At 38.7% G+C, this 19,059-nt stretch overlaps 1 protein-coding gene across 1 annotated transcript; it reads right to left on the reverse strand.

Annotated features, from left to right (window-relative positions):
- Positions 1 to 829: 829 nt before the first annotated feature.
- Positions 830 to 17,873, reverse strand: LOC140239402 (uncharacterized). The gene is made up of 5 exons (XM_072319246.1): positions 17,738 to 17,873; positions 5,505 to 6,314; positions 4,239 to 4,448; positions 2,184 to 2,299; positions 830 to 1,327 (listed from the first exon to the last, which is right to left on the reverse strand). The coding sequence occupies exons 1-5, from the start codon at positions 17,871 to 17,873 to the stop codon at positions 1,118 to 1,120; spliced, it is 1,482 nt and encodes a 493-aa protein (XP_072175347.1). The 3' UTR covers positions 830 to 1,117.
- Positions 17,874 to 19,059: the final 1,186 nt, after the last annotated feature.

A 19,059-nucleotide genomic window follows, 5' to 3' on the forward strand; every position in this document is an offset into this window, starting at 1 on the left:
TAATAATTTCACAATTATAAACAACTCTCCCTCTGTAACACACAGAGCAGTCTCTACAAGTACAGACCAATATTATTGAAGCAAAAGGAATTCTTCTTCCTCACTGGCACCTCCTCTATTCTCACAGGCTTTGATCCATCCATCAAACCATAGTTACCGTCTGTTTGCTGAAAATCATCTTGATTATGCATTTTGTGTTTTGCCAGTCTCCCCTCCTTCATACTGCATCCCTTTCCATGCACAATCTTTTGCTTCCTCTCACCCTACCTCATCAGTCGAAATGTTCCGACCTGTTCCCTCCACTACCTTTTGTCATCTCCCTTAAAGGACAAGTTCACCTTCATAAACATAAGGATTGAGAGAATGTAGCAATATTAGTAGAACACATCAGTGATAGTTTGAGGAAAATTGGACAATCAATGCAAAAGTTATGAATTCTTAAAATTTTTGTGTTGGAACCGCTGGATGAGGAGACTACTAAGGCTCGTGATGTCATGTGAGTACAACAGTATAAAGAAAATGTAAAGAAAATTCAACATATTTTCACTTTTTTCGCATAATACAAGAGCACTTGACTTGCCTCTTTCTAAAGGCAATGGGAATAATATTACCCATAACATGTCAGTAACCAGTCAAGGGAATGTGTACTTTTTTCAAAAGATGAAATTTTGTGAAATTCTCTTTATATTTTCCTTATATTATTGCACGCATGTGACATCATACACTGCAGTAGTCTTCTCATCCAGCGGTGACTACACAAACACTTCAAAAATTAATAACTTTTGAACGGATTGTCCGATTTTCCTCAAACTTTCACTGATGTGTTCTACAAATATTGCTACATTCTCTCAATCCTTATGTTAATGAAGGTAAACTTGTCCTTTAAGTCTTATGTGCAACTCTTCATCTTGACCAAGTCTTTTTACTTCCACCTTCAACACATTCAAACGGCATCCCTTCTTTAGAACTGTACATCGTTTCTTAGCAGTCAATGTTCACCAAAATGATGCTTATCATCCTCCAACTATAAATCATTTTCCCCTACTTCTTCTTCCCTATGTACATGATCCGCAACCATTTTAAAATTAACATTGCTGCCCCGCCCTTTTCCAGCTCCCTACGGCAGGCGTTTCTCGCAGGCGTGGTAGTCGCTGTTCTTCTGCCACTTGCACTTGTGTCCCCCACGGAGGGCACAGCGGGAGTGTGAGGCCAGGCAGTCGTAGGTGTTGTAGGCCGCCCCGATGCGCACCAGCGAGGCGTCATAGAGGCAGGTCTTGTGCTTGTTTTCTTTAGGCTTCTTGCAGTGCCTCGATGGGCAGGCCAAAATCTGAATAGGGATAGGACAAGGAGAGCCATGATAAAAAAGTGTGTCAGTGATACCTTTATTCACTACCCCTGTGAAGAAAAAGGACACATTTCTCATTGTGTCAATATGTTATCACATATGAAGCAAAAGGATGTGAATTCCTAGGACTTTAGATGACATACAGTCCTTCCCCATGAACATTGCATAGTATGCAACAGGTTTGTGTAAGAAGTGGGTTTAACCTTTGTATGCTTTGAGTGCAAATTGACAAAGGAAACCCCATGGCATTGTACACACTGCTCAAGGTCACTGGCATATAAAGGGTTAAATGTAGAAGCCATTACAGCCATTGGCGCAAACATATTGAAATGGTAAATCACAAAGATTGGCTCACATTATCCCATTATTGCCACATCATACAACTGGTACAATTGTGGTATCTTTCTGAGCACATAATGGATTGGATGGAATATGAGATAGAGAAATAATGTTCATTGTAAGTATGGAACATCAACCCAAACTAACTTGACTGGTTTCTTTAAGGCAGCTGGTAGATGTCCCTTGAATTAAAAAAAAACAAAAACAAAACAAAACACTGGAGAAAATGTTAAAATAATTCTTCATCTTGATGCCAGTATTGCTTGAGCTGAAGTTTAATCAGTCATGTTATTCTATTCCCCAAATGTCATCTTCAAACAAATTTGGACAAAGACTGGGAGTGGAAGTTGTGTATGATTTGTATTTGTCTTATTGACCTTTTTTGCTCTTCTCCTTTAGAGCATTTGTTATGCTAAAATAAAAAATATTATAAGGAAACAAAAGTTTGATGACTTTTGATGGAGAAGACGACAAGAGAAAGTAAACTGTGATAGATCACCTGACAAGAATCGCAGTATTTTCCATACATCGCCTTGAGCCCCTGCTTCTGCCTGCTGGTGAGGCGATGGTGCTCCTGCACCCAGTCGCACAAATTCAGTCGGCCCGGCAGACGACCTGCAATATGAAAACATAATTTCATTATGATATGATTTCCGTGAATCTCAGAAATTCATTTTGTCCTTGATTTTGACTAAGGAACAAGGGGAAATGTCAGTAAAGAAATATCTATATCTCGCAGCAGTTGTAATTGAGTGGCTGATCACAGATTTAAGTTGTTGTTTTGTTAATATATTTTTGCCAGATTGAGTAAATATCTCTCCATGTGAATGACAAACATTTGTGTGTTTCCATAAAAAGATATCTTTTATCAGAAAACAAAGGTGTTTCTTTTTGCACACATATATAATGTAAAAGTTTATCACTGATATCAATGCAAATAAACACAGCTGATCAAAGTTTTGCCTACAATAGAAATTCTGTATTGCATGAATGAACATCAACCAGTGTAATTAAAGGTAAACAGCTGGAGAATTGAGGTGAGAATGAATATCACTACAAGATGAAAGAAAAAAAGAAATGAGTGAAGAAAAAAAAATAAAGCAATCATAACAAAAGTTTTCATTAAGAAGAATAAAGTAATTAAATACAGCAAGGGCTAATTAAATGGACTCATTTATAGTTATCTTTCCATAATTTTGAGAAGATATGATTTAGTAAGATTATTAAGAAACAATATGCATTGAAATAAACAATTTAAAAACAGCAAGGACTAATCAAACTTATTCATTTATGTTTACACATTTCCATAATTTTGATAATATTTGATTTGATAAACCTGTCATTTAGCTGAAGGTGTGCACATTTCCTGAGATTTTTCACTCCATGTTCACCACAATTGCGCATTCTCTGACAGTGTGCCAAATACGCAGCATTTACGCAGAACCCACAATGTGGTAGACAACAATCACTATTACAAAGGATGCAAGGTTGTGGGTTTGTGAATAAATTGCATTAGGACAACCACCATACACAGAGCTTGTGGTTTATTATGCACTTGTGTGCAGAGCAGCATAACTCAAACTGTCAAGGCTATCCCTTCATTCATGCATCACTTTCCAAGACCAACATTGGCCCATAGAGGGCTCCCTACATAATGCAAAGATGAAGAGGGGTTCATGGTAGAAGAGAAAGATAGAGAGAGAGAGGAGTACTTTGGTGTTAAGCAATATAATGATAAAAGGTATTTCTACTTCATTGTGTATCATGCCTCCCTGTTTATTTCATTTCATTTATTTCATTTCCAACAACATTTTCATGCACAAAATAACACAACATCAATGCAATGTAGTAACAAAGAAAAATACATGAAGTTGACAATACTACGCATCACAAAAGCAAAGTAAACAATGAAAATTGAATTGAAACTAAAGTTGCAGGAAATGGAGGAGACATGCTAAAAAACTAAGCTTGTATTTTGCAGTCTCCTCGTGGACAAAAAGACTAAATAACATCAAAAAGCAATTAGCTAGATATAATGGTTGGTTATGCCAGGTAGTAGAGTAATTAGTTTGGTCGTAATCATCATCTGACAGGAGTAATGAAATAATTGCAGTGAACATTTTCATTAGGGTTACTATTTTCATTATTATCATTATTTTTAGCATTATTATCGTTATGATGACGGTGATGATAATGATTGTTATTATAATCATTATCATTATTATCATCATCATTATCATCATTGTTATCATTATGATAATCATGGTTATAATTCATGCAAAGTGTCCTGCCACCACATTATTGTATTCAAGCACTTCACAACACAAGATTATCAGTAGAATCACATTCTATACTTGGACTATGCTCATTCCACTCCCTTCCAAGCACCCAGGCCTAATTCTCACTTCTTTCCAATGCAAATATGCCTTTAAATGCAACCTGATGGCAGTTCATACAGCTGAGTAGAGAAGAGAAGCATATGTGTCTAGAGTGTCTTGATAGCTCAAGGGTGTGGCACGATAACAAGTATGTCTAGAGTGATATCCCGCCTCACCTGCGATGAGGTAATTCTTGTCATTCTTCAGGGTCGTCTTCCCGCAGTGGCCGGAGGAGGCGGGCGTCTCCAGCTGCACCTCGTCCCCAACTTTCCAGTCTTCGCTGAGCTCGCCGGTCTTGTAGATCTGCTTGAGTTTCACCGTGTAGACGATCTTGTAGTTCCACGCTTCCATGCTCTCTGGGTTGATGGGTGTGTGTGGTTTGTCTTCTGGAGATGTGAATGAAGGGCCATAGGGGCATTACATTCCAATATACAGGACCAAAGTTCAATGTCATAGCCATTTTTTGCCATGGAAACTGGTTCTTAACCCATTGAGGACGGGCTGATTTTGCTACAACACGCATTTCCCATAGACACTTGCCCGAGTATACTCAGGACTCATCCTCAGTGGGTAAACAACCTCACCCAGCTTGAATATCATATTCTGCCAGCACTATTTTTCTCACTATTCTCGTACCTTGTTCAACCCCAAACTATAACAAAAGTTTGTACTGTCATCACTTAGTTACTCTATTATATGGCATATAGTCAAATGCCAGTCGGCAATTGTAAAATAGTGGATCATTTGTTATATGTCCCCATAAACAACACATTTCAGGAATGTTTTCCCATATGGGCTATCACAGAAAATTGGGGGTTGGCATTTGTGAAGGAGATTATACAAGGTCCCTTGAATACATCTTAGGATTTGTAACTTCTTTAAAATGCATTTCAAACCATTTCATATGGAATATTCTGAATGTTTTCTTCCCTTCCAGTCCTTGACCAAACAGTATGTCACTCAAGTGACTTATCATATCAAACTTCTGAAGTTTGAGACCTCTTCAATATTTTGTTTTTGAGGACATGAACCTCCACTTGTTGTTGTTGTTTGCTCCTGGAAGTGATCGCCTTTCGTCCCCTTTCCTTTGTCTGTTTTACTCAGTGGACAATGCACTAACGCTGTCCATATAAAGATCACAAACTCACTAATGCAATGAACCCCATACCTTCACTGGCAGAAACTGTCAAGAAAGCATGTTAGTGGAGTTAAGTATAATCCCAAAGGTCATTGAGAAACAGCTGGAAGACAATTATGATGCTGTAACTGACATAGATATCCAATATCCAATATCCAATACATATTTTACCATCAATTGACATATGGAAGGCATTTTCATGATAATCATTTGGGGGTGTCCCATTAACATTTAGATTGCTGGAAGGTAGATTGTAACATGTCTTTGATTAAACAGGGGCCCGAAAGGCAGAGGGAATTTTTACCTTTATCTTCTTTCGCGAATGGTGGCACGTTGACCGTCTCATTAGCAGGTGACTCTTCAAGAGGCGTTGTAGGTACAGCCCCAGTTGTAGCCACGAGTGAGGCCTCCAGAGAAGAGGCTGTGATGGGGGGTGTCTCCACCCTCTCTGTAATGGTATCATGATGTTCTAACTCTTCCGGTAGTGGAAGAGGAGGTAGCTCTGGGTGGGGTTGAAGTTCCTCCGGGATTGGCTGAAGACCAGCTGGGTGGGGGAGAGGTTCAAATCCCTCTGGCTGTGGCATGGGCTGAAGGCCCTCGGGTTGGGGGAGGGGTTTCAGTCCTTCGGGTTGGAGGCCCTCAGGTTTGGGAAGGGGTTTTGATCCCTCAGGTTGAAGGCCGTCGGGCTGGGGAAGGGGTTGGAGATCGTCGGGGTGGGGGAGAGGATCAAGTCTCTCAGGTCCAGGGACTGGCTGTAATCCCTCGGGCATTGGGAGAGGTTTCAATCCCTCAGGATTTGGGAAGGGTTCAAGACCCTCAGGATGGGGAAGAGGATCAAGTCCCTCAGGTTGAGGAAGTGGTTGTAGTCCCTCAGGCATGGGCAGGGGTTTCAGTCCTTCTGGATGGGGGAGGGGTGGGAAACCCTCAGGGTGAGGGAGAGGTTCCAATCCATCAGGATCTGGTGATAAGCCCTCAGGGAGGGCTTCGTCTGGGAGGGGGTGCAATCCTCCAGGGCGTGGCTGTACCTCAGGGAGGGGATCTGGATCGCCTCCACCAGTCTGTGTCTGGGTATTGATCAGCACATATTCCCTTTTCAGGATCCTGCCCCCAATGACTGGATAAGTGCAGAGAAAATGGAAGAAGAAAAAGTTGAATGTGTAACAAGAAAACAGAAAAACTCTTACATCAATTGTATATGAAGTGAATGCATTTACACTTGTGCTTATTTTTTTTTTTTGAAGAAATAAATACAGTATTGGTTGAACAGACAACTTTGGTTTGGAAACACTATAGCCCAGTGTTTAAAATAAGGTCAAAACATTCAAAGAATTGAAAAAATCCCCATCCATTTGTAGATTACAACACTGTTTGATTTTTTTTATTACCTTTGTAAAAAAAAAAAAGGAAGAAGAAGAAGAAGAAAAAACATGTTTTTCATTATTGACTACAAGTCGATTGTCAACAACAGGTAAGAATATGATTTTCAGTGTAGATAGGACCTTTTACGACTTATGGTGTCACTACTGTGCTTGCACAGAGAAATAACTCAGACACCTACTGGGTGTTCTATGCTAAAATTCAAAGGATAATTTTTTTTTGTTATCCTGTTCTGCTCAGATTTTATACTCCCCAGGACAATTTTGCTAGACTCCCTGAGACAAATTATTTTTGTTTTTGTCACTGGCTTTGATGCCCCTTCTGTGGGCCTACTTCCCTGGTATGTAATTTGCACAATACAGCGAGTGTTAAAAACATTGGGCAGACACTGAAGGATGCATGAATGTGCCAGTCCCGTGTATGTGATTATGTTAATTTGACACTTGACTGGACATGTGCCCCTGTGAGCGAGGCTCTGTAACCTTATGTTTCTGAGGTATGACAGTTCCTCATAGATGTGATACTGTGAAAGCTGCTGTTTTCACAAGGGTCTGAATTTTCGTGAATTTTGTGAATCACTGCTGGGCCACAAATTTAACAGTAGCCGAGAATATCACATACAGACAGTATCTTGTGAAAATGTCTGTGACCTCCTCATTTGCAAAAATATCTATTTGCGAAAATAACAGCTCTTTTTGTGTATAATACATGATATAGGTGATCCCCATGAACAATGGGTTAGGGATAAGGGTGAAAATTTGCTTCATATTCAAGTTGACTTCTGAGTGTAATCATAGACAAACAGAACATTGAAAGATCAAATACATTTGCTGAATTCATTAAAATTGTTAGTCTTTTCAATAGGGAAAAAATGTCAATGTCTTTTATATACATATCCATGGGAGAGTTGCTAGCCAACGACATTATCACCTTAACCCTTTCTTTGCCAGGGACTTTGGACAGTGTGTACAACACTATGGGGTTTTCTGTGCCAAGTGGCTTTCAAAGCACACACAATGTTTTAATGTATTCCGGCTTTATGACTGTGGCTATTTGCAAAAATATGTTTGCTCCAAAGTCCTCAGTTCTCATTTTACGCCCAGCTGAATGAAATTAGTACTTTTTAATTTTCTTGACTCTTCTTGTACCAGGTCAATTTCAACACAGTATAGATTTGTTCCTTTAATCCTTCACAGCTCTCCTTGTATGTGCTTGATTCTTCCTTGGGCGTTTCAGTTTCTCAGAGGGTGAAGAGGGGAGGCAGCATTTTTCCCCCTTTTTTTTTTTCCATACGTGATTGGGGTCAAAATCCAGTCTTGTCATATGTGTCAATCACACAACACAAGGTGCTTATCACCTTAGCAACATTTATACAAACAGTGATGCAAAGCCAGTACAAGCTTAGGAAGGGATTCACAGTTTTTAGCAACAATATAAACCTGCATATTACCTTATCCAATTACTGGTTATCACCATTCGTACATGTATTTCCCTTTTATTTCTGCCCTACAAAGGCAAACAAGTGATGGATATGTGTGTGCATGTGTATGATTTCCAATGCAACACAAGTCATATAAAACATATCAAACATGACATGTTTTTGTTTTTGATATTTATGATTTTATTAGTTTTCAAGATTCATACAAACAGCCTAATGATATACAGCTGTACATGTAATATACATTGTATAAATAAAAAAAGAAGAAAAAAAAAAGAAGTTTGTTCAGCAATATCTTTAACCCAATGGGGATGAGTCCCGGGCAGGTGTCTATGGGAAATGCGTGTTGTAGTAGAATCAGCCCGTCCTCAACAACGGGTTAACATAGAAATGGAGTGCATGATGTTTTTAAGGAATCCCACTGCCAGATGTATAAGGAAAATATATAACATTGGATTACAATTTTGGACGAATTCATTGACCTGCATTTTACCATTACCAATCACGGTCCACTGACATTTGAGTAACCCTTTTGGTGTTTTTTTTTTTTTTGCTTTTTTGTTTTTGTTTTTAAAGGCAAGGAGATATGATTTCCATTTGCATTACAAAGCAAATAAATTCATTCAAATCTAATATTTCTTTTTTCTTTTTTTCTTTTCTAGAGCTTTATAAAGAAGCATGAATGCGAGGCTTTCATAATCTCTCACTATTCAACAAATTACAACAGATCAATTACCTCAGGAAGAAGTTTAAAGAAACATATCAGCCATCAAATTATGCCTTAATTCCACTTGTTTTTAGATCCTTGTCTCCACTGTCCATTTAGATATATTAGTACACATTCATAATTAAAGGAATATTCCACTGTAAACATGGGCAGATCTTATTGGTCTGCATGGCGAGGAAGATAATAAGAAAATGAAATTGTGTTCATTTGTCCCAAAGAGAGAGTTATTCTGTGCTCTGATTTTTTTTTTTTCGGCAGTGCTCCTCGGAGCGATATCAATTTAAATTCGGAGCTATCGCAGCGCTACGCTTGCCCTGGTAAAGATTCCCCCGCTTCCAAGCTATGAATAATAGCCTCGGAGCAGACAAGCATACACTTCCCAGACAAATTTTTCTGCTGATGTCCATAATGCACAACAAGCATTCATCAAGTGCTTTTCCTTCGCTCACCGCCTGCATTAAATGGGGCTCCCTGGTCTCGGTCACTAGCTATGCAGCATTTTTACGACAACATAATTGCCTTCTTTTGCAATTTACTTCACCCATGAATGCTCCCCCCCCCCCCCACCCGCCCCTATTTGCAAATGTCAAATGCATTTTTATTTGCTTCATTTGCTTGTGCAGTGCTGGTGCACAAACTGACTGACATATATACTACCAAACACACACACACACACACTATTAAACACACGCACACTAACACATAAAGATATCTATGAAATGTACTTGCAGGGTTCATGCACACTGTTCATTTCAGGACATTTCTTTTTATGTTTCTGAAATGGCCGATATTACCGGCGACATTTGAAACTCCAGTATCAAGTGATGCCCTCCAGTGAGGTGCAGCATTTGATCAATTTCAGCATCCCTCCCCCATTCGTTGCACCGTACTCCTCCCTTCCCATCCCAGCCATTGGCCCACCCTTCTCATCTCCCAGCGTACCTTTTCCCTATCCTAACCCATCTCCCTCTCCATCCCCCCTCTTCCCCGTATTCTCCATGTCAAGTCCTCTTCTACTCCCCTTCTTGCCCCCCTTTTGCTCCTTCATCTGCATCTCACCTCTCTACCTTTTCCCCTCTGGGTGTGGCTCATGTCTCACCCCCAGACAGCCTTTTTGCCACCAGCTGATGGTACTTTGACCCCCACCATTCCATCCTGTCATCTCATGCAGGTGATTTTTATTTTCATTTCTTTCTTTCTTTCTTTCTTTTTTGAGTGAGAACACCATGAAAAAGGCAGTATGTATGTTAGTCTATGATATTCAGTTCAGTTCAGTTCAGTTTGTCAGTTTGTCCACTTGTTAAAAAAAAAATCATCAATCAGTGAAACTTTAACAGTCATGTATCAAAATCAAAGATAACTGAACTTACTCTTGACATATACAGACATACTGGTACATGAAAGATATGCCTGTAAACAGTCTAATGTTTCCAGGTACAAGTAGAGGAGATTGTCATCAATGCAGTATATTTGACTGGGATGACGGCCTCGTATACCAGTAACATATATTATATAACATGAAATTCAGAACTCTTCATAATTGAAACAGAAGGATCAGTGACAAAAAAAAAAAGAATATATAGCTTGAAATGAAACCCAAAAGGTAAATTATATAATATTCTCCCCATTATTCTTATATTTGATATGTGGTTATTATTCATATTTTTTTCTTAATTACTTTTTTATTGAAAATTAGACGGAGAGTAACCAAAGCATAACTATCACACTATAAAACATTGAGGTTTGCTCCAAAATCTTAAAATGTACTTAAGCCTGACGTGCCAAGTCATAGTGAAAATGACTCTACTTTGCAGAAATAAAAGTGATTAAAAAAAGAAGACAAGCAAGTATTGACTAGTAAAAGTTAGACACAAAATATAAATTATTGGAAATTTAAAGTTTTACAGCTTTCGCAAAACAGATAGAGTAGATGAAAGTGCACATGCAAATTTTATTTGTCTTTATCTCACAATTCTGTGAATGGTAGGTGCATAAAATAATAGTCAACAAGTGCAACCCTCCCCTATTAAGTCATCATTGCCACTACATGTAGTTCTCATGTTTGTGAAGTAAAATGCGAATGATATAATTTTTTTTTTCCTGATGCTGAGAAAATTGGTGTGCAGTAGGTCAATAGGCGTGTCTTCATCAGCCCGAAGTTCAAACTAGCGGGACATTTTGCGGTCTTAGAAAATAGCCCGATACAGCGAATGTGCGTCTTCATCAGCTCGAACAACCTGCTTCGGGAAATTAGTCCGAAAATTGACGCATGCGCACTTTGCAATATTACTCTGCCTGGCTCGCGGTTCGAAAGTGGATTTCCCCGCTCAAAATCTCCTATATCACCGTATGTACGATTCTACAACCAGGGAGGTGAGCAGTACAGCAAATTCTCGCCAAAGGGATATTAATAACGCTACTCTTTCTTCTGTCCAGTGAGGCATCTTATATGAAATTAACGAATTGCAATGTTTAAACAAATCCAAAATGCACACAATCTGCAAGAATCTTCAGCTAAGGTATGAATAGAGTGGACCAGAAGAAGAAGTTTACCAAAAAACAAACAAACAAACAAACAAACAAACCAGCTAGCATGCAAGGCACTGAGTTTTAATAGGGAGGTGAGAGAAATAACCTCCCTGGTTTTAAAGATGACAACAACAGTAGGCCTATAGTACACACATGTGATCCTTGAATACACCGTGCGTGTAATGTACTATATACACAATCACTAGCTGCTTGTACATGCGCTTTCCATTGCCAGCTGGCGAACCAGAAGCATGGAGGGATCGAGAAAATTTCGGGCTGATGGAGACGCACCCAAGATAGCGCGCTATTTCACGAATTAGCGCTCTAGTTGACGAACTAGACCAAGATTTTGGGGGAAATTTTCCCGATCAAATAGCGCGCTATCTGCGTCTTCACTACACAGATAGCGCGCTATTTTGACATCGGACTAGTTTGGTAACCGCAAGATAGCGCGCTATCTTGAAACTTCGGGCTGATGAAGACACGCCTAATGAAAGACTTGAAAGACATAACTGATTGATATGAAAAATATGGAATGAAATAACTTTCTTGCATGTTCAATTTTAGTGAAAGCTGTCCTGTTGTTTGATTTTTCTTCCTCTTTGCAGTGTCAACTTGAACATTGGGAAGCACATCACTTTGATATTTTAAAGCGAATGTGTTTGATATTTAAAATTGCGTTGTCATGCTCTGTCTTTGCATGTGCATATCCCAGAGGTCCTTGAGTTGGGCAGAAGAACATGTTCATAAACAGATTTAGAAATATATTTCATATGAATCCATTCACTTTTTGTGATTTTGAAGACAGGCTTGAATGATATCACCCCCAGACATTTCCAAAATAACATTTTGCCTGTATTATTTCAATTCTGTGAATCCAAAATTTTTTGAGTGCACAAAACTTTAATGCATTTGTAAGGGGCCAGGATATACAAAAGTAAAATGCACAAGGAAGTCATTGTCGTTTTTGTTTTTGTTTGTCTATACAATGCATTGAATGGCAGTCACTTCTTTGCAAAAGTTCATGCTGTGAAAAAGGCCATTGACTCCAATTCACAAAAGTTTAATGCCCTGAATGTTTCTGGTTTTACAGTAGTTTTGTTTTGTTTTGTTTTTTGTTTTGTTTTTGTTTTGTTTTTTTGTTTGTTTTTGTTTGTTTTTGTTTTGCTTTTGTTTTTACATTTGAGTTGCAATAATTGCTTCTGGGTATATGATGGGGGTGTGAATGTTTTTTCCTCGAACACATGATCGAAATGATTGAAGGGGTGGAGCTTGCTTTGACCTTGCTTGAACCTCAGCCATGGTTTGTGCGTATACACATGTACTCATGCATGCAGGCTCTTGGCTGCTTCCATTATTGGTTTTCAGGCCATGCGGTTTATAACACAGCTGTTGTTCGGGATATCACTTGCAGTTATGCAGTGTTCAGGAAGAAGACTCACATTCAGTGCCGACTTAAAGGAAACCAAAACCCAAAAAGAGAAATGTGGATTGAGTAAAAGCAGCAACATTAGTAGAAGACATCAGTGAAAGTTTGAGGAAAATCAGACAATCGATGCAAAAGTTATGAATTTTTTAAATTTTGGTGCTGGAACCGCTGGATGAAGAGACTACTAGAGTTTATGACATCATGTGTGAACAACAATATAAAGAAAATTTAAAGGGAATTCCACAGAAATTCATTTTTCATGAAAATTACACATACTGACATATGTTAAGGGTAGTACATATAATCATTCTCCCTGCTTTCTGAAAGCGGTTAGTCAAGTGCTCTTTCATTATGCTAGAAAAGTGAAATTATGTTTAGTTTTATTTTATTTTCTTTATAATTGTTGTCCACACGTGATGTCACAAACTCAAGTAGTCTTGTCATCCAGCAGTTCCAACACAAAAACTTTAAAAATTCATAACTTTTGCATTGATTGTCCGATTTTCCTCAAACTTTCACTGATGTGTTTTACTAATGTTGCTGCTTTCACTCAATCCACATTTTCCTTTTGGTCTTGGTTCCCTTTAATAGTTCAGGCTCAACAACAGTTACAAATATTAAATGGGTTAGTCAAATACAGGTTAGTGATTGGCTAAACACAGTCACGTGATGGAGGCACATTGGTTAAAATGTTCGCCCATGGGCAGAACATTTTTGTAACGTTGTCCCATGGGAAAACATTTTCACGTAACAAATGACAAACGATACCAAACGATTGAACAATCATATTTTTCACGGAATCGATAGGATAAATTTGCCTATTCCATACAATGTGAAACAGCAGATTTGACTAACCCATATAATATAACAGATGATGACTTTTGTTGTCAGGAACATGTACCAAATGTTCCACCCTCAGGGTTTGAAATGCTATTTCGGGAGGCTATAAGTCCCTCGACTTCGTCTCGGGACTTATAACCTCCCTCAATAGCATTTCAAACCCTTCGGGTGGAACATTCAGTAATGTTCCCTCCCCCGCCAGTCATCATCTATATGATAATGTAGGGTGAGATGCATTTCAGCAATTTGTAATTGCAAACAAGTTTCATGGCAAGTCTGAAAGTCCTCCTAGTGAAATTTGTATGTAATTCATACATGGTCACTTCATACCTGATTTGAGATATTATCAAAAAGATGGTATCAATTTCAAATGGTCTTTAATTGACTGACAGATGGAAATCCCATCTTCTTTGGTAATAGATTTTCCTCGCTGGTACAAGGTAATGTGCTCACGATGAAGGTTTGCAATTAAGTTGCACTCTGATGTGTAATAAATGAAAATACTTATTACAAGGAATATAATCCTTATTCTCTCATCCAGCAGATCTGTAAGTGTAAAGAGGATGATATTCACTGGCAATCATATCAAGTGGAATGTCATGTGAATTCACGCCCTGATATTAATTTCCCTTGTGACATCACGTTGAAGAAGATTAGTTAATGCGAATGAGATATTTGACAAGGCACAGTTATGGATCGGTTGATATAATTCAGAGGAAAATGCAATATATGAATGCAGATGATATTCAATATGATAGCAATTTCTGCCAATATGGCACTGTGCTTTGTTTATGTGAAGCATGTTGAAATATGTCCTGCTTTGAACAAGGAAATAACCTCTGCTTTGAATCCTAAATGTAGACAAAAATAGGTTTGATCTTTGAACATTTCAGTTTCATATCCTTTATATTCAAGCTAGCTTAGATGGCACATGCAAACTTAGCACTCACATGCAAGTGTATCAATTTCAAATAGAAACCATCAACTGAGAAATTGACAGTCATAATCATTGTCATATTGGTTGACGACATCCAATCAATTGAGAGTTCATGTTGAGTAATATCTTGTCAAATGTGACCATGTATCCCTATGTTGTTTTGCCAGGCATCATTACCTGACAATATTATAACCAGCTTCACACTGACAGCTACCTTTATGCAGGTAACTTTAATGCATAAGTTGTGGTAGTATAAGAAATCCCCACTCTATATTTAGTTATTCGTCTCTTGAAATTTGTCTAAGATACCATGCTTCTCGAAAGCTCGACTTAACATCTTGACAAGCTTGATCTTTCCAGCGTCTAAATTTACCATCGGACCAATTTTCTCAGGAAGCGGTCATTTAGGACAGGAGTGGTGAGGGCAGAGTGCCAAATTGCACTCAAAGCCCGCCTTTATTCCGAGGTCATCCCCCCCCCCCCCCCCACACACACACACATACGCTTTGGTCGTATCTGATAGAGAATCACTCGTTAATTAGAATTGTAATATTAGAATTTTAATTACTACAGATGGTCGGATACCAAGACATAATGAGCATCATCCAAAATCTTTGGGGGGATGCTTGGTTTAAAAAAATAATGAATATTAATAAAATAATGATAATAATAATAATAATAATGTATGAAGCAACTGTCTCTACATCTTTCTTGTTGTTGCCGATTTGGTGTTAAGGATGAATTCATTCACCATGACTAATAACTTTGGCCAAAAAGGTGATGACGGTAAAAATTTGGTGTTTATGTTCATGTGTAGGTTTATGTATATTTGTATATGTTGATGAATATGTGTGTGCAGCATGTCTTGATGTTGTGAACATTAAAGGTCCTGTTTATCGTACCATTGGGAGAAGTGATTTAAAAAAAAAATGATTGAGATATCACATTTGATGCATATGTGTAGGTCAGTTGTATCACAAAGCATCCTACCATATAGAAATTTCGTAATAAGGCCATTAAAAATATATGTATATTAGGAGATATCACTAATTTCCCACTAAACCATAACTGCAGACAGTTTAGTCCAGAAATATTTCTATTATAACTATTGTTCACATTTTGTATATTTAACTATGCATACTGATTTAAATTTATACATTGGTTGTTTCTATCCCCATTCACCTTTTGCAAGTATTTTCAAGCACTAAACATGGGTTTTTGTTTCATCTGCAAATGTGAATTATGCCTTTAACATGATTCTTGGATACCTGTTGATTGTGTGATTGACAAATTATTCAAGCTGTTGGGTCCCCCATGAAGTGGACAGTGAAACTTTTAATCAGCATTCCTGTGAAAAAATCCTTCATTGTGAATAATGCCTTTAACATGATTCTTGGATACCTGTTGATTGTGTGATTGACAAATTATTCAAGCTGTTGGGTCCCCCATGAAGTGGACAGTGAAACTTTTAATCAGCATTCCTGTGAAAGAATCCTTCATTGCATTTAGTTTAACCTGCTCTGGTGACCACCTGTCTATAACAACCATCTTCCCATAGTTCCATGTGGGAATCCAATAACAAAACAAAACAAAACAAAACTAAACTAAACAAAACAAAAAACTATGCATATACAACTGAATTTATTCCAGTGACCATCTCTCTGTAGCAACCATCTGCCCATAGCAACCTCATGGAAATGATACGCAAAGAAAACTTATAGTTAAGAAACTGTATATAGCAACCAACTGTCCAACGTGTCCAGTGCCCATGTTGTTTGGTTTCCCACTGGGCGACTGGCAACTGAGAACAACTCAACAGCATGCAGCGGTAAAGCACCCAGCTTCAGGTGTAAATTTACTATGCTGGCAATTGCACCAAACAATGCCACTGAAATTTGTCTGCAACTATTTGGCAACCATTGTAGACAGGTTTGTGTATATTTGTGTCCTAGCTGGTCCATGCCGAATAAAGAAAAAAAAAAAGTAATTGGAAAGTACAATTTCATTTCAGTTCAGTTCGATTTTATTTCTGCATTTCTTTCAAGGAAGTCATACATGAAAAATGACAACATGTGTATCTAACAACAGAATAGCAAAAAACAATATTACATTCATAGTATCATAATCACAATTTTTAAAGTATAAACATAACAATGAGATCAAAGGAATCGACGATACACTTGTTTCCAAATAAAATGGAAGAAGAAGGTAAAAAATGCAGGAGCTTGCCGCCTTTAAGCACTTGCTTAATAGTGATGGCAGCCTCAGAATCTCAGAAAGGAAATGAGAAACATGATAATGCATATACAAAATGGGCAATTTCCCATTGAAATGCTTTGTGCAAGCTTTGTGGCATCCGCAAGGGGACGCCAGTGGGGGAAAAAGGGAAGAAGAAGAAAAAAAAAATGTGCAGAACAGTGAATTAAGTGCAATGAAGTGTGCTTTTATTATTTCTAGAAATCAATTAGAATGAATTGTATGGATTTGAGTGATCGTATGAATACTATTACCTCTGATCATGACATTTGTATTAAGTGGTTGTGAGCATGCATGTGTTTATGTTAAATGTGTATGTGTGTTGTGTGTGTGTGTTTGTGTGTGTGCGTCACATGTGTATATGTGTGTGTGCACTTATTATGTGTGTGGGTTGATATATACTGAGTAGTACAATAGGTACAATAGATATGTTAGAAGCAATACAATAGATATGTTAGAAAATGTATGGAGAAATGACAGAACTATGCAATTTCCTTTAATATTCATTGCTGAGTCCCCCACAACTATATGTGTACAAATAACATATAGGGCTACTATTGTGTTTAGATATTGCTTATGATAGTCATGCACTCTGCATTATTCAAAATTGTATCTATTTTGTCAAACAAAGTTTTGAATTTGATACGTGTGCACTGTATTATTTATTTATGGCATAATTACTTTATCACTTACATCATATTTCTGTTTTTTAGCACATTATGAAATAAGAACAGAAAAGTGCTTTACAATCAAACAAACTACAAACAACATTTGCTCAGAAACTCTTAAGAAAGTATAGAGAAATCGTTCACAGCATTCAAACATATGAAATGTCACATTAGTTTCAGAAAGACTTGGCAAGTTTTATCCAAAGATTAAAGATAATTGTCCATGCTTCTGGAGGCCAGCCAGACTACAATGCCTGGTTAAGTGTGCTTATAATAATTGCTGTTCTGGACAAAATATAAGGTGGAGGTAAAATGTTAAAGAGAGCTAGCGCTCACCGTATGCAGCTGCACAGAAGTGCTGCTGAGGGTGCAGCCGTTCGCAGCTGCATCCCTCGGCCGTCGATCCCGCGGTGACCAGCAGTAGGGCGGACGTCAGCGCAAGATACACACACCGCTGCATTGCCTCGCTCATCTCTTACGGTCCTGCGTTACCTTTTTTTTCCCTGAGCCAAGCGTGGGAGAGGTGCACGAGGATCCCGATGATTTGGTAATGCCCGATCTCCCACTCCTACCTCTCCCTCTCGTGTTGTTGTTACCCCTTCCTCTCTCCCCTTCTATCCCCCCTTCCTTTTCTCTCTCCTCTCTTCGTGGCCTAAAAAACACACGGCACCGCCTGTTATGCGTGTGAGGTTGCTCCGGAGATGTAAGCCTAGGTGTAATGCATGCAGCTCATCCGGGGCGATGTACAGCGGGAATGCAGGTCAATTGGTGAAGACGGACTATTTGTCTTCGCACTCCCTCCTTCTCTCTCTCGTTCCAGACTCTGAGCAAGGTGATGCTTTTCAAGAGATATGGGGTTGAGAAAGGGAAAATTGTAGCTCTTGTATGTTTAACTCTTTACGATGATACTGAGTAAGATAAAAAGAAAGATGTAAAATACAAAATCAATCTAGAGACACACATACACTGGCAATGGTGGGGTTGGGGAGGGGGGCAGGACTTTAGGTAGGGGTGCAGCCAGTGTTTGTAGGGTACAAGTCTCCAAGAATAAATAGTTTTCCTTCGCCAGGATTCACGGCAATGTCGTTATATGAAAACAATGTCTCTGTGTGTGAGTGTGTGTGTGTGTGTGTTTGTGTGTGTGCACGTTGGAGATGACGCAGATCAAAACACACTTGGAGATGATATAGATCCCTTGCTGAGTAAAAGTCAAAGTGTCAAGTTTCCCTCTAGAGTCAGGTATTGCTGTAAGGTATTCCCAAGCTATTACTCCTGAACATGTCCACCAGGTATAACCTTTGAGTGAGCATAATATAGGCCAACATGGGAGATGAAGCGTTTAGTATCTTCGCATGAAGTCAGTTCAGTCACCGCAGTCGCTCCTCTGCCACTGACCATGAAAAAAACAGACAAACAAATTGGCTCATCTCATATCATTCCTTTGGGTAATTTAGAGCAAAGCTTCCTCTCTCCGGCCTCCGGAATATATGAGAATGGGTCCCACAGTTGATCCCGCAAGAGGCAAATATATTGACATGGAGAAAACTCTCCCTCTTTCGACACGCACTGGCGTCAGAAGATGTTGGGATCGGAGACGGTTCCGAGGTGATGGAATGCTGGGCTCATGGACAGAAATGATAATTTCACTTTTGGGATGA

This window comes from Diadema setosum, chromosome 2 (assembly GCF_964275005.1).
Source record: "Diadema setosum chromosome 2, eeDiaSeto1, whole genome shotgun sequence".
Classification (NCBI taxonomy): domain Eukaryota; kingdom Metazoa; phylum Echinodermata; class Echinoidea; order Diadematoida; family Diadematidae; genus Diadema; species Diadema setosum.

Coding starts and splice junctions, on each gene's coding strand:
- LOC140239402 (XM_072319246.1), bottom strand. CDS start 17,873: ATGAGCGAGGCAATGCAGCGGTGTGTGTATCTTGCGCTGACGTCCGCC. Junction 6,315..17,737: donor CTTCTGTGCAGCTGCATACG/GTGAGCGCTAGC, acceptor GCACTTATCCAG/TCATTGGGGGCAGGATCCTG. Junction 1,328..2,183: donor AATACTGCGATTCTTGTCAG/GTGATCTATCAC, acceptor ATCCCTATTCAG/ATTTTGGCCTGCCCATCGAG.